The sequence below is a fragment of the Drosophila mojavensis genome, unplaced genomic scaffold, assembly GCF_018153725.1.
Source record: "Drosophila mojavensis isolate 15081-1352.22 unplaced genomic scaffold, ASM1815372v1 contig_49, whole genome shotgun sequence".
Lineage (NCBI taxonomy): Eukaryota > Metazoa > Arthropoda > Insecta > Diptera > Drosophilidae > Drosophila > Drosophila mojavensis.
Window position 1 is genome coordinate 4,383,177 of NW_025318872.1, and position 16,134 is coordinate 4,399,310.

At 40.3% G+C, this 16,134-nt stretch overlaps 4 protein-coding genes across 4 annotated transcripts; 2 read left to right on the forward strand and 2 right to left on the reverse strand.

Moving 5' to 3' along the window:
- Window positions 1–3,707: 3,707 nt before the first annotated feature.
- On the forward strand, window positions 3,708–7,169 carry LOC6578128 (cysteine sulfinic acid decarboxylase). The gene is made up of 3 exons (XM_002004014.4): window positions 3,708–4,714; window positions 5,557–5,924; window positions 5,985–7,169. The coding sequence occupies exons 1-3, from the start codon at window positions 3,938–3,940 to the stop codon at window positions 6,580–6,582; spliced, it is 1,743 nt and encodes a 580-aa protein (XP_002004050.1). The 5' UTR covers window positions 3,708–3,937; the 3' UTR covers window positions 6,583–7,169.
- On the reverse strand, window positions 7,166–10,900 carry LOC6578129 (DNA polymerase subunit gamma-1, mitochondrial). Its single transcript, XM_002004015.4, has 3 exons — window positions 8,852–10,900; window positions 7,979–8,798; window positions 7,166–7,918 (listed from the first exon to the last, which is right to left on the reverse strand). Exons 1-3 carry the CDS (start codon window positions 10,797–10,799, stop codon window positions 7,255–7,257), a joined length of 3,432 nt encoding a protein of 1,143 aa, XP_002004051.1. The 5' UTR covers window positions 10,800–10,900; the 3' UTR covers window positions 7,166–7,254.
- Window positions 10,901–11,296: 396 nt separating this feature from the next.
- Window positions 11,297–13,068, reverse strand: LOC6578130 (actin-related protein 2/3 complex subunit 1A-B). Its single transcript, XM_002004016.4, has 2 exons — window positions 12,713–13,068; window positions 11,297–12,641 (listed from the first exon to the last, which is right to left on the reverse strand). Exons 1-2 carry the CDS (start codon window positions 12,783–12,785, stop codon window positions 11,581–11,583), a joined length of 1,134 nt encoding a protein of 377 aa, XP_002004052.1. The 5' UTR covers window positions 12,786–13,068; the 3' UTR covers window positions 11,297–11,580.
- A 1,080-nt stretch (window positions 13,069–14,148) lies between these two features.
- Window positions 14,149–14,976, forward strand: LOC6578131 (NPC intracellular cholesterol transporter 2 homolog a). Its single transcript, XM_002004017.4, has one exon. It carries the CDS (start codon window positions 14,265–14,267, stop codon window positions 14,715–14,717), a length of 453 nt encoding a protein of 150 aa, XP_002004053.1. The 5' UTR covers window positions 14,149–14,264; the 3' UTR covers window positions 14,718–14,976.
- The last annotated feature ends 1,158 nt before the right edge of the window (window positions 14,977–16,134 follow it).

The following is a 16,134-nucleotide window of genomic DNA, read 5'->3' on the forward strand; positions in this document are numbered from 1 at the left end:
AATATATATAATATAATTTTTATAATCACTAGCTTAATTTAAAGTCGATAAATTGTTAATTCTTTAAATTAACTTTAAATTTGGCTAGAGTATTATCTACAACAGTATGCCAATTTTGATAAATGCAAGACCGAAACTTGTTTTTAATTTTTCGTCATTCTAACAAATTTGATGTCACATTATGAGAAGCTCATGATGGTATTATTGACGAATATGGTTAAACGGCCTTGTCCAATACACGAAAAACTCAAAAACTTTGCCATTAAACAGCTGACAAAGAAAAACTGAAAATTAAACAAGTAAGAAAGCTCTAGTCGAGACTGCTCGACTACGAGATCCCCTGAACCCTTGGAGCAACTGATATTTCAATAATTATTCGCATATGCACACGCACGCACGCATAAACACGCATTGGCTGCAGCGTTGGCTTATTATGGGAATTTAATTGTTTAATAACTTTTCTTGTGGATGGACTATATTCATGAAACTTTGAGATTATAAATATAACATAGATATATGTACGTACATGTATTTGCCAAAGCACAAGTCTCTAGTATTTGAAAGACGCCTTTTACAAAGGTAAGGGCGAGGGGGTGAAATAGGGGTGGGGGGAAATTTTGACAAAAACCGAAATTGTACAAAATTTATATAAGTATACATATAAATTTTGTAGACTCTACCTTTAAAGATGTAGGAGATATAAATTTATTACTGGTTTTCGATAATGTTTTTAATCGATAACAAAATAACGGGATGAGTTATCGATATTTAAAACAAAACTCGATATGAGCGTGCTATACACGGACCTAGGAAAAAAATTTCAAGTCTCTAATTCTTATATCTTCTGAGATCGACGCGTTCAAACATAAGGACAGACGGACAGACGGACGGACGGACAGACGGACAGGGCTATATCGACTCAGCTCGTCGTCCTGGGGTCTGCCACGCCTCCTTCTGCCTGTTACATGCATTTAACAAAACCATTATACCCTGATTTCCCATTGAAAATGGGTTCAGGGTATAAAAACCAACACAGGCGACCGGAACACAGGTGTTACTAAATGAACCACAAATAATTAAAAAGGTACGTTTAGAGATCGTCTATTGGTTTGAATTGTAATAAGGCTATAGGTGGGTAACGAGGAAAGCCCCATGTGTACATTGAGGTCTACGTAGACTAAGAGGCATAGCGAAAGAGGCCTAATTATTACCGTTTAAGTTAATTGTTGTCGATGTTGCGTATTGCAATTAAATCATATAAGAGCAACATCGACAACTGTTTATTTCCTTTCGCTTTTCAGTGAACGCTGATGACGTCGCTCAAATGCTTCCTGAAATTTGGATTATTGCCCCCCATAACTGGTTATTCGTGTATTCCTGAAACATTTTTATTTTATATTTGCAGCGAAACGGGAAGGCGTGTTTTTGAATTTGGCTCATTGTTCGCTATTATACCCTAACCAAACCCAAAAACGTAATTTAACTCATAACTGAATTATAATGCGTTGAGCTCAGTTAAAGAATAGTATCTTCAATGACCTCAATACTCATTTTTTGTCAATATTTATAATGAACGGTATTTAAAGTATTATTATGCCAAAAGTTAAAGAAAATATCTCAAGTCCGAATTAGAAACTTGAAAAATCTGATCATGTCCGATTTTGAAAGGAAGAGGGAATATATTTTTTGACAAAATAAAGAATTAAAAAAAATAATAATCGTCACGAATTCTCTGAAAGTACTTTAAAATAAATATTTTTAAGACTGTTCAGTTAGTCGCTGATTAATCATCTTTTTATAGAGAGCAGAATACCTTAACACCTCTAAGCTATGCTTTTAAACCAAAATGTGTCTTATTTTGAGTTAACATCTCACGAGCGCGTTGTAGTTTGAATAACCGTGTCACAAGATAATATAAAAATATCAATAACAAAATCTTGAGTGCTATAATTTGTTGGTAAAAGAGTTACCCTGATTGCGCTAATGAAAATATATAAAGATATATGTATGTATATACTTCTATATTTAAATACATCAAATAATAGATTGATTCTGTAGACAAATGAGAAATTTGTGTTCGTAATTTCGCTTTTATTTATAGAGATTGACAGGGTGAGAGTCAAGGCCGTTGGCCAAGATCAGTTCCTTAACTCTTGCCGCAGAATACAAATTTGAATTAATTGAAAAAATGTGTATATATTAGGCCATATTATTTTTTTAAATAATATTTTGTTTATAATATGTATATAATATTATTTATAAATATTAAAGGTCAATTACACTTCTTGTTCGAATTTCGCAGCAGTCTTGACCAACATCTTCATAGGACTGTTCATTCACATACATGAGACCTACGACAACAATTCTCTCACCATATTTATTTCTCTTCAGAATAGTCATTTACATATCACGTTTCAGTTCCGCAATTAACACGTTAAACCATTCTACGAATACTCATATGCATGTATACATAAGCACATATTGCATCTAAGAAGAAGAATATGGTGAAGAAAACACCCACAGCAATTGCTAAAATTACTCAATGAAATTTGCATTTAATTTGCCTTTGATTACAGCTAATGAGAGAGAAATCTCCTCGGCAATTCTCACATAATTAGCGTCTAAATTGGTCAACTGCATAATTGTATTACCTGTACCTCTCAAGTCGCAAATTTAACGAAAATACCCCTTACGCTAGCTAATCACATGTTAGATCTATAATTCGTGCGATTTCAATTTATGTATTGGCCAAGAAAGGCCTGCTGTTGCTCAGCATAATATTAGTGATCAATGAGGATAAAACTACTAAGCCACTTAAGGTCTATTTAGCTTGTGCAAAATACAAATTTAAAATAATATAGAGGGACACTCTGAAACTAATTTGAGAGGTCCTTAAATTCATATCGAAGGTTGTTATTAACAGTAATATAATCTGACGAAAAGTACTATAATACATGTTTATAAATATGTAGTACATTCAACCACTATAAATAAATTATTTATATCTAAATAGATCTCCATTATTAATTATTATAAATTGTACATTTTCACCTACTTAAATGTCATAAATGATTTTGTAGGGTAAGTCAGAGTTCATTTTGAACCAAATAAATGGTTACAGCTAAAGTATTTCTTTCTTTCGTTCTTTATAAATACTATTATCAAAGCAAATGTAGTTGTATAACAATTTTATTTTATTTATTTATTTCCGACAAATTATTAATGTTTTTTCTTTTACTCTCATTTATACAATGAGAATCAGAAGAAATAAAATAATAAATAGAGAGCTGATCGATGCAACTGAAAGCGAAACCCATTCGAAAGGGGTTAAGTGGTTGTACTTTAACCAAGGAAACTCCCACCAAATCGACTCTGGTTAAAGTTAGCCGTCATTCAAGTAATTATCGTAAATAACTTGGAATCGCGCCTCTCTCCAAAGCTAATTATGAAACCGATGATGGGGATGGAATTGGGCTTGCAGGTGTGTGTTGTACTTTCCCGATTACTAAAGTCAATGACGATCGATCGTTACGAGTAAACAAAACCAGCTGAGAATCGAGAACCGAGAATAGAGAACCGAGCGGGTTGAGCGATCTTATTTGTGAGAGCGTCGGCATTGTCTTTATGTTAGTCTCGTCTGTGTGTGTGTGTTCTCGAGCTTGTGTGAGTGTGTGTGTATGTCTCACAGGTTTTATAAAAGCAGCAAGAGGTGCAACAATTCGTTCAGTTCGGTTGTGAACTTCAGAATCATTGTCAAGAGTGTTCAGCTATATCAAGGATCAGCTATAACCCACCAGTCGCAGCAAAGGCAATTACTTTAGCTCAACTGAAAAACACAATCAAAATAAACAGACATCAGCCACTGAGAACGTGCTGCCAAATAAACCAAAACAAAAACAAAAAAAGGAACACAACCGAAAGAAAAACAGAAACAAATATGCTGGCCAGTGAAAATTTTCAAGCACACCTCTACAACCGCAGTTCTATATATAAGCCCTACAATGAGGAATTGGCAAGCATGGCAAAGCAATTGACGACGGCCACGGCTGATGCAGCTGGTATCGATGCAGCGCAGGCGGCAGTTGACTACGGCAGTCCAAGCAAGCAAATGTTGGGAAGCAACAATGGTAGCAGCAGCGGCAGCAGCAACAAAACCTCCTCCGCGAATAGCAACAATAACAACAACAACGTTGCCAATGGCCTGTCCAGCTTTGTGGCCAGCCACCCCTCGGCCGAGTTTGAGGGCTTTATACGTGCCTGCGTCGATGAGATAATTCAGCTAGCCGTCTTACAGGGTACCAATCGCTCGTCCAAGGTCGTGGAGTGGCATGAGCCTGCCGAGCTACGTAAGCTATTCGATTTTGAGCTGCGTGATCAGCCCGACTCTCCAGATAAGTTGCGTCAGCTACTGCGCGAGACAATACGATTCTCGGTCAAGACTGGTCACCCGTATTTCATCAACCAGCTATATTCGGGCGTGGATCCCTACGCACTGATCGGTCAGTGGCTAACCGATGCACTCAACCCAAGCGTTTACACATATGAAGTGGCGCCCGTTTTCACGCTGATGGAGGAGCAGGTACTTGGGGAGATGCGACGCATTGTTGGCTTCCCCAACAACGGTCAGGGTGATGGCATCTTCTGCCCGGGTGGCTCAATAGCAAACGGTTATGCAATCAGCTGTGCTCGCTATCAATATGCACCCGAGTCCAAGGTAAGCATCGGGCCGAAGGCCAAAACCACTTTCGGGTTCCGTTTTCATGATCGTTGTCGCTTTTACGGCTAGTGTTGTGTGTTTGAAGCCAAACCAAGCGGAAGCGAATACGCGGCCTAGACGCTAGACACTCGGCTAACGTAACAGACAGCGTTTACAATATAGTTGCCCTCGAAAATATTAGTCAAAGCTTTACGCTGACTGCACTATACTCTTGACACTAGTGTTGCCTAGTTGGCTGTATTCTATTATTTGAATATCACAAAATCTGTAGACATTTGAATACAAATTCAATTATTGGCCGCAACTCGAAACGGGACTATACACTAACTTACTCCAATCAGGATCAGATCAGCTCAGATCAGTCTTAGCTATTAAGTAACTTGAGAAAATACTCTAGAGTCGAGTTCATAAAAGTTTCAATTCTTGACTTGGCACTAATACCCTTAGAACCTTTCAATTCTAAAAATAAACTCTAGTTTAGAAGCTACAAAATAGAAATACCATTTACATACATGTGAATACATATATGTATGTTTATATATATGTATATGTTTAGTGGATCTTGATTTAAGAGTTAGCCCAATCAATTGAGTTTAGAGACTCAACACTGGCTCAACTGAATTATGTAGATCTTTGTAACAGACTGACCAACTAAATACTGCTGTCAGCTCGCATTCTGATCATTCATTTAATGCTTCTTACATACATATGTCATTTACGGCTGGACCGAGTTTATAGGCCTTACTATGAGAACTTTCTAATAATTCAATTTAAACACATTTAAATATATTCGACAAATTTGTAGATCTATATAATACTTCTCCATTTACTTATCTCAGAAAAATGGGTTATTTAATGCGAAGCCCTTGGTAATATTCACATCCGAGGATGCCCATTATTCAGTCGAAAAGCTGGCCATGTTCATGGGCTTTGGTAGCGAGCACGTACGGAAGATAGCTACCAATGAGCTGGGTAAGATGCGTCTAAGCGATCTGGAGCAGCAGATTCAGTTTTGCCTGGACAACAATTGGCAACCGTTGATGGTATCCGCGACAGCGGGCACCACAGTGCTTGGTGCCTTTGACGACTTGTTGGGCATATCTGAGCTTTGTCGCAAACACAACATGTGGATGCATGTAGATGCGGCTTGGGGTGGTGGAGCGCTTATGTCCAAGAAGTATCGACAGTTGCTGAATGGCATTGAGCGGTAAGTTGCGAAAGAAAAAATGTGGAATAGCCAGTTTAAATTGTAAGATTCCTTGAATAGCGCCGACTCGGTCACCTGGAATCCACACAAGCTCTTGTCAGCCTCACAGCAGTGCTCGACTTTCCTCACACGGCACACCCAAATTTTGGGCCAGTGCCACTCGACCAATGCCGCGTATCTGTTCCAGAAGGATAAATTCTACGACACATCCTTCGATACAGGGGACAAGCACATTCAGTGCGGTCGTCGTGCGGATGTCTTCAAGTTCTGGTTCATGTGGAAGGCCAAGGGCACTAAAGGCTTTGAGGCTCATGTGGAACAGGTCTTCGAAATGTCCGAATATTTTACAAATAAGCTACGCGAGCGTCCTGGGTTCGAGTTAGTGTTGGACAAGCCAGAGTGTACAAACATTACGTTCTGGTACGTGCCGCCCAGCTTGCGACAAATGGAGCGCAATCAAGAGTTCTATGATAAGCTCCACAAAGTGGCACCCAAAATTAAGGAGGCGATGATCAAGAAGGGTTCCATGATGATTACATACCAACCGTTGCGCAAGTTGCCAAACTTCTTCCGACTGGTACTGCAGAACTCGTGCCTGGATGAGTCGGATATGTTATATTTTCTCAATGAGATCGAAACATTAGGTCAAAAGTTGTAGCTGCACAATAGATGTGCTCCATTCATATTAAGAACATTCTTCTTAGGCATATGTTTGTATATATGTTGGTATTATTTAACTTTTATTAGCTCGAAATAATCATATTTTATCGTATTCGAATTGATTTCGTACATTAAGCTGCGGCGATCATAAAATACACCAAGACTATCACTAAGTTCTAATGGAGTAAACCTATTTGAAGAATAGAAATCCTTTTATGAAATTTACAAACAATTTACGAAGAATATACCACACTGACCTTTTTATTTGCACGTACTTCGTGTGAATTAGCTTAAAAATTAAATTATACTTGTTTATAAACTCACGATTCATTAGATTAGGAAATAATCTAAATACCTGTAAAAAAAAAAAAAAACCCCTAAAAAAAATAGAGTAGATTTCTACATGCTGGAAACTGCGGAACCTACTCTGTTGATATTTTATATACAAGAGGGCCTGGAAAATTTTAGGAAACTATATCTCCAATGGGTATTGTACTTCTCCGATTTTTCAACTACAAATGTAAGTGTAACTTACCAGTGAATATAATATTGCACTCAATAAAACTTACAATATTTGAAAATGAATTGCTTATGTATAAATTTATTTGCTTGGCAGTCATCTCGATATCCTCTATGGATTGAAATCAGATATGTGAACAAGTTTTAGTTATTAGTTTTGGGATGGCTTAAGCCAAGGCCATTTAGTGAGATCACCTCCGCCCGCCTTGACAATAGCTTCTTGGATACCTAAGCTCTGTCCAGGCGGAATGCCATATCCAATTTGCAGGCCGTGCGGATTGGAGGGCGTCTGACAGTCCATGGTACACTCTTTGCGCAGCACCGTGTCCACCTCAACTGAAGAAAAGAAAGCCACCGACATGGGCAGGTCTTTCAAGCCGATGCGAGAAGCACAAAATGAGCGAGTGAGCAAATTAGTAACATGCATGGCCAGCGCTGCCTTTGGCGCCATCTCATCTTTGACCAAATAACGTAGCTCGTCGTGGAAACTCAAACAGAATCGAGCATGCGGACCCAGGAGCCAACGCATGCTAACAAGCATTAAGTGTAGAAAGTCCACTGCTCCGCTCTGCACCACCCAATTGATGCGAGTGGGCAAGAACCGTTGCTCCAAGTCCGCTTCTCCATTCGAGTCCAATGCACGACTCAGGCGACAATTAAGAAATGGCGTTTCGGGCTGCTCGCGTGTGGCAATCTCCTCCAGCCGATTGAACATGGCGCTCTCCGTGCCACCCTGCCAGCTGGGACGGTGGAAAATTTCACTGACTGAACGATTGCGCTGCAGAGCAAAGCGCCTGGCTTCATAACTGCTGTAACTGTGAATGATTGAAGTACAGACATAAAACTGTCATTTACTCAATGTATTGTGGACGTACGCTTTATCCTCCTGCTCATCATGGAACTCTTCACGCAACCGATACACCCGCTTGCCTTTCGTTGCAGCAAACATTTTCATGGCTTTCGCTTTGGCCTCGGTGGCGCTTAACGTTGGGTTGAATTGCTGCAGAAGCGTTTCTGCAAACTGCTGACCTGCTCCGTAGATCCGCGCATAGTTAAGAACCTTCGCATGATCTCTTGAGATGCCGACCACCTTTGCTGTAATGGAATGCATGTCACTGCCATTCGATTTGCTACCACTGAGTGTCATCCAGCCCAAGGGCGTGGCTCCGTGCTCGCCATGTGCATAGGCATCGCCTAGCACGGATGCAATCCACAACTCTTGTGAGTCCACATCGGCACCAACCAACTTGTAGCCTGGTGGCGCTTGTACCATCGAACGTAACTCGGAGCCAATGCGATTGGCACGTGAATTGGAGGCAGTCATCCATGTGGATTCCATGGCTCGCCTTGTCAAAGTGCCAGCGACCACGACTTGGGGCAAAATAGCTCCATAAGAAGTGCGCTGTGCATGTGCTTGGAGGTCACCAGGCAGATGCTCCGAATGTAGCCAGACCACCATTTGCCCTAAAATGCGGTCTCGATTGTTCCTCCAATAGGACATCATGCGAGCTATTTCAATGACACGCGCCGCAGCCTGGCACGAAGGGTCTCCACTACTTAGTGCATGTTCAGAGAACTTATTTAGAAAATCCTTAGACAGAGGATTTCCCACGCGGAACGAGGGCCCGTTTTTGTGAGGCAGCTTCAAAAAGAAGCAACAATCATCTATCACATGGTTGCACCAGACCCCAGAGCCTGTAAAGCACAGAGGGTATATGAGGGCGACGACTATTTTAAGCTTTCATTACCTTTGTATTGCTTCTCGAGGTTCAGTTGTCGCTGCGAGATTTTTTTATAAAAATGTCGCTTGCTTAGATGTTCATCCACTTGTTTGGGCAATTGGTCCATAGCTAGATCTACTGCCTCTCCAACGGCAAACTGACGCGCAAACTCGGGAATGGCACAGCGACCGAGCAGTTGCTCAATTGGTATGTTGGTACTGCGGTTACTCTGGGAGCTACGAAAAGGCACCAGAAAACCCCAGCCATGTTCGCGAAGATAGTGAAGGGGATAGCTCTCCCAGCAGAGGGATAACAGCTTGGCAGCTAATTGCATACCCGTGCTAATGTCACACGCACCAGGTGTCCAGGGCTCCTCATTCACATCTTCAGTGTAGTCAGGGGGTGGCTTGCGGCACAGCTTGCGATACCATTGCGGATAGCCAGGCAGTAGGGGCCGTCGCGAAGGCAGCAAGGCACGCTGATTATAAAGATACTGGAACTTGCGCTGCAATCGCAGCTGCTCAACGTCGAGTCCCTGTTCTGGCAGTTGCACAGTGGATAGTTGCTTGCGCTTGGGCATCTGCTTTAGCTTCAACGCTTGGACGCTCCAATCCTCATCCCAAAGCCACAAATTCTTCCGATACTTTTCATCGTGAAGCAACGCACAAGCTTCTTCCGCTCGCCGGCCCAAATGGTATTTAGCCTCAATGCTAAGATCCTCGTAGGCCAGTTGTGCATCGCGAATATAACGCTCCCAGTTGGAGTTCACTGGCAAATACGCAGTGCCCATTTCCAGCATACCCGCCAGCGTTACGGGATGTGGAAAACGCTCTGCATACAAAGGATACAGCTTGCCTAGAATGCGATGTGTCGCCTCTACATCTCCGGCACAATAGTTCACTAACGACTGGAACTGCTGTCGCACTTGCTCCAGTGTGCCTTCCACAAAAATATTGCGTGGCTCCTTGGACAAGGGCTCACCACCACAATACAGACGATGCACATCCACTAAGTTGTTAAGAGAGCTCTGCGCCAGCCAGTCCAAATCCTCAACAGCGGGGTCCTTCTTTGATTTGAGCATAGCACGTTGATAGCTAGTGACTCCACTGACACAGATGTGCAACGACATGGTATCCACAAAGCGGGTTTTCGTATCCTCTATCAAATACTGCTCGCGAATTCGCGCTCTGTCGTAGGAGACATTGTGCCCCACTACTAAGGAGGGTTCCTTGTGGCCTAGAGGTATGAGCTCGTCGAGCGTGTAGTGTGGACGTTCATTGCTATCCACATCGATCGGCTCAACGTGCGGCACAGTTAAGCGATGTTTCGTGAGCTTTGGACTTACCCAACAGTACCAGCGCTTGGTGCTCACCGCTGTTGCCATTACCGGGTCGTTGCCCGCACGAACGCACACCTCCACATCGAAAATTATGCCTGTTTCGAGTGGCTGTGCTACGGGCGTGGCAGTGCCACTCACTGGATCATAGGCTGTCCAACCGGCATGGAAAGCCCATCGTTTGGGTTTTGCAGGCAGCTCCTTGCAAGCGATCAGTGCTTGAAGTAGTGTTTTATACGGAGCCACCTGTTCCTCGGCTATAGAGTGGAAGTGCTCCTCAATATTTCGGCCACGCAATGGAGGCAGCTTTAGCTCCACATCTGGTATGGGCGATGTGCTGGTTACATCGATGCCATGACGCAGCAATTCGGCATTGTATGCCTTAGCTGCAAGGTGTTCTGCTTCAGAGTACTCTCGTTTGGACTGTGGAAAGAGCTGGGCATGCAAATTCTGTGAGATCATCTGCACTTTTACCAAATTTTCAGCATATTCCACATTCTGCGCTGCCTTGGTCTGGGCAGACGGCACGTGTTCTGTTCTAACTTTTGTTTTACTTGGAAGTTTCCGATAAACCTTTATGCTGCTGCTGGCGTAATGCTCACGCCCAGCTTTGGTAGCGTACCAACGTAGCAGGCGCATTAAAATTCAACTCTTTAAAAGCATATTATTTTAAAACAAACATCAACAAACTTCGGCGCTCTCTGCAATAAACTGAAACTTATCGAAAGTGAAATCGGTCAGCCGCCACAAACATAAATAGTGGGGTGACACCGGATTCTGGCCTGTTTATGATAATGGAATACTATTAGCAGGCGATTCGATACGTAAAATTATTTCGAATACTCACAACTAGCCTTATTTATATAACGATGTAGTAAATGTTTCATGCCAATAAAATTAAAATAACTTCAAACTGATCAGTGTTAGTTACTTTTTTACTAAACGCTCACTGTAGCGTAATCTATCCAATAACTCTAACAATTTTTAGACATTACTTTGCTTTTGATTCTTACGGAATCTAGAATTTTGTCGTTTCTACCGAAATATTTAACCGTGTATAACGAACTATCATTTTAACAAATCACTTTAAAAAGTAGTTCCACCTCTTCTCCAAAGATAAAAACAACACTTTCAAATACATTTACAGGATTTGTTATATAAGTTGAAAGAATTAAAGAACATACTCTAATTGTTAAAAATTAAGATATTTATATATATATAAAAAGCTTGTATACATTAAACAATTGGAAAAGCAATTTTTGTTGTTAACATTTTGGCAAAAATACTGCGTATCCGAACTGCATTTAACATTTTGTTCTTAACAAAAATAAAAAATTACTGCAGTTGAAATGGAAACGTACATAAAGAAAAACATATAGATGTGGAAAACAAGGGTCCAACACAGATTTTAGGGATGCACTCAGATCTGCATGTTACGCATGCTTCCATTGATGCCATCCTGTTCCACCGTCCAGATTACCAACTGGCCATCGACTCCAGACGTGGACACCTTGCTCGCACTTGCCTTGTCACCCGAATACAAACGTATGCTGGTAATGGCGTTCTGGTGAATGGAGTCCACGACTACATCCGTATTTTCAGTGCGCATGTTACAATCCATAGACTTGAAGAAGTGCATGGCCGTGATGCCGCCCGCTTCACGCTTTTGTGATTTGTCTAGCTTGCCGCTTAGCACAAGCTTGTTATCCGAAGTCAAGCTGTAGAGCAGCGGCACACAGCTGTAGCCGGCCACTACGACAGATGTGGGTGAGACCCATTCGCAGGACAGGAAAGGCAAGTAACCGGTGCGACAGCGAATTACCGTATTCCCATTGGTGGCATCCACAATGCTCACACAGCTATCATGACCCACCCAGCACACTTTGTTACCATCAATGGAGAAGCTTACACTATTGATCCAGCCTCCCCCAGAGGTAGAGGAGTTCTTGAACTCTGCCATGAGTTGACCCAAGGGCTTGCGATTGCCCCAGGGCGTTGGTGTCGGCGGTTCTTCGATGTCCTTGATGAATGCGGAAAAGACGCGTACCTTGTAGTCTGTGGAGCCAGCCACCAGTAGCACATTATTCGGATGCCAGTCCAAGGAGGTAACCGTCGACCTAATCGGCTTCTTAATATGCTTCGACACCCACCAATCGTTCTCCGATTCAAAGTAACAGACCGAAATGAGACGCGCTCCAGATCCCACGGCAAATTTATTTTCTGCTGGCGACCATTTCACACAAGTAGCAGCACGATTAATCCGTAACAGCACTAAAGTTGGCTTCCATTTTCCGTCTTCCGCTTGCGTCCAAACATAAGCATTTCGATCTGCTGCACAGCTAACGATGCGATTCGTTTCTTTTGCCCAATCGATACCCATCACACGTAAATCGTGCTGGTTAAGCACATCGGCAAGCTTCCAGCCGTGGCCCTCGCGGCTGTAGATATGAATCTCATGGTTGTTCGGAGACAAAGCGATTTCTGAATAAAAAGTGAGTCATAGATTAAAAGGTCTGGGTTTTTTTATATTACTCCACACATGCGTCACTTACGAGAGCGATCTTTATTCCAGGCGTGGCATGTTATAGCTGCTGGCGTGTTGCCAAAAGTGTACTTTTCAGCCATGGTAAATTTAATTAATAAACGCAGCTAAATAGAAAATTGATACCACACACGTAGTCGTATTTTTATCGCTATTTTTTTGGGCGTTGTTTTTCTACTGCGTACAGCTTGAGTGCCTCCTTTCTAGTTTTAATCGCGGACTCTGGGCCGTCTACACGATTAAGCTAGCTCCAAAGTAAAACTTTGATTTACTTGCGAAAATTTTCAGGAAAATGCAAGCGCAAAGATTTTTAAGCGTTTGCAAATTTGTGAGGTGCAAGAATAAATTACATTTGGTGGGCAGTGTTGAGTAACATCGATTCGGTATATATCGATATTAGAGTGACTCACCTTAAGCCCAATGGCGCAAGTTAAGATTTTGAAATGGTTACTAGACATAGTCGATATCTATATCTGAGATAGAGTTTTTAACTTATTTCTTACGACATTTCCATTTGGGATGTTGCTGAAGGTTACACTGTTTTTATTAACTATATGAACTCTAAAGTTGCCGATTACGCATTCGCGAGACGATTATAAAATGTCGTGTACCACTTCACGATGAATTCGCTAGTTCTGGACTATCGGTGACTTATTGTGATCAGCTTAATCGATTCTCGAATTTGTTTTGTTTTTGTGGTGCACTTACTATCTATAACTCCTTACTTGACTTACCATACAAAACATTCATAAGTGGTACATCTTCAAATATGCAACACGTATTACTTATGCACTCCAGCCTATACATACATTCATAAAAATATTTGATAGAACAGATACCGAAGAGTAAGCATAGAGAGACCATATAAAATCGGAATCTGGACGTTTAAGCACACTAATTTTAAGGCTCATAATTTTTATAATTGAACCTAAAGCGACCGAGCAAATTCGAAGCTGTGCTAACCGATTTTCGTAAACAAATTAAGTTAAATAACTGCACTTCTCCAACATCAATACCATTTTATAAGTAATCGATAGTTTTGTATTATCATAAACACTAGATTTACATATATAGTTTGTATGTCTTACAACTAAATTTATATTAAAATATAAATACAAGTTTTTTATTAGAATATAATAATAATTCTTGAATATATTAAATAAGAATGGATATATATTTTAAGAATACAATAATCATTCTCGGATATATTAAAATATAAATACAAGTTTTTTACAATAATCATACCTGGACGTAAAAGTGAAAAATTGAAACTTCAAATTCTATTTGATATCAATATAAAAATCCGTTTTATTTTTAATCTTGGAATTTGTTTATGAGAAATGTAGCTCTATTAAATTTACAAAGGCGGGCTTTTCGACATTTACATTGATATCGATAGCAACGTGTTTATAACATAAGGCGCGCAGCTGATTTTTGCGTTTGCCTTTATCTACCGTTTTGTAGTCATATTTCAGTTGTAGCTAAGGCATTGTCGAGCAAATTGTATGAGCTTGCGTTTAGTGTTTTCTCGCCGGAACTTTTAATTGAAGTAAATAAGCAATATGTTTACGTTATGCGTGCTTATTTCGTCGCTACTTCTGACGCTGCAGCTGGGTACAGCCTTAGAATTTCAAGATTGTGGATCAAAGACGGGAAAATTTACTCAAGTCACCATTGAAGGCTGTGATACCACAAAGCCGGAGTGCCTTCTACAACGAAATACCAATGTTTCAATTTCGATAGACTTTGCATTGGCCGAGACGGCTTCTGTCGTTAAAACCGTTGTGCACGGCAAGGTTTTGGGCATCGAAATGCCCTTTCCACTCACTAATCCCGATGCCTGCCTTAACAGCGGACTCAAGTGTCCATTAGAAAATAACGAAGCTTATAGATATACGGCCACGCTGCCTGTACTGAAGAGTTATCCAAAGGTCTCAGTGCTAGTTAAATGGGAGCTGAAGGACCAGAACAGTGTGGATATCGTATGCGTTGAAATTCCTGCTAAAATACAATAATATGCGGGCACTTGAAACTGTTCAACTTGCATCGCTATATTCTTATTGTAATCTAATTTAAAATAAAGAAAAAAGCAACAAAAAAAAAAAATTTATTTAAATGATTTCGTTCATTAAGAGGCCGAGCTATTTCGGTTGACTGTCACTGCCATCGTTTTCTTTGTTTGCATTTTTATTGCTTTTTCCGCTATGTGTGGATTGTATGTAATAAATAAAGGTGAAGAAACGGATAAATTATCTGTCTTATCTGTCTTGCCAATTGACAGTGTACTTGATTATTTCTCAATTGCTAGCATGCTGTGGGGTAGTACTTATCAGCTGATATGCATTCAGTAAGTACGAATCTATATTTCATGTACTATTTAGTAATTGAAAATTCTGGAAAGCCCACACACCTTGAACTACTACTACTAAATATTTAGCATAGGAGCATGTATATATATATTTACAAATTAGCAACTTAAACCTTAAAAAGGTACACTGAGGAACAAATGGATAAAGTGCGGTGCAGTTCATATATAAATTAAAATGTTATATCATATCAATACTAACTTGTCTTGATAAATACATTTCAAATAATGAAGTTTAAGCTATCGCACATGATATAAATTCCGAATGAATCGAACGCCGATACAATTATTTTTGATTGTAAATGATATTATTTATGCGGTTGCTCGAACAAAAATTTCTTTGTCAATTCTGCGGGATTCTGTTTACGTAGGCGACGCAACTGATTATGAATCAAAATATATATATGATTAATATTTACTCATGTTTTTTGTGGAACATTTTCGAAACCTTATCTAACAGAAACACACCATAATAAATTCATCAATCTTCGCTCCATTTTCTCAACTTAGTTAATATATTATTGAATACCTAACTTATATGACATACTCTTGTTAACGAGTTATTTGTTGGATATTAAATTAGATGGATCACTTTTGGATGCCAAGGCATTAATCCTGAAAAAGGGTTGCATTTTTAGTCAGTATGGTTAAATAGATATTTCTTCGGTTTGTTATTCTTCAAAGCTGTTTAAACAGCGACATACATACATGCTCCTTAGATTAGTTAGTGAGCTAATTAATGCAACTGATTGGTATATTTTATGTTATATATTAATTTTCCAGTTTTTAGATGTATTCTTAAACCTGATTCTGACAAGTCTTCAAAAAATGTATACTTAATCAATAGGTAGATTATTTATAATGCATGCAACAGGCGGAACGAGGCGTGGCAGATCCCACAAAGTATATATATTCTTGATCAGGGAGACGAGATGGGTCGATTTGCCCCTGTCCGTCTGTCTGTCCGTCCGTCTGTCTGTCTGTCCGTATGTATGAACGCGTCGATTTCAGTAGATATAAGAGCTAGAGACTTCAAATATTTTTTAAATGCGGATATCGAGCTTATC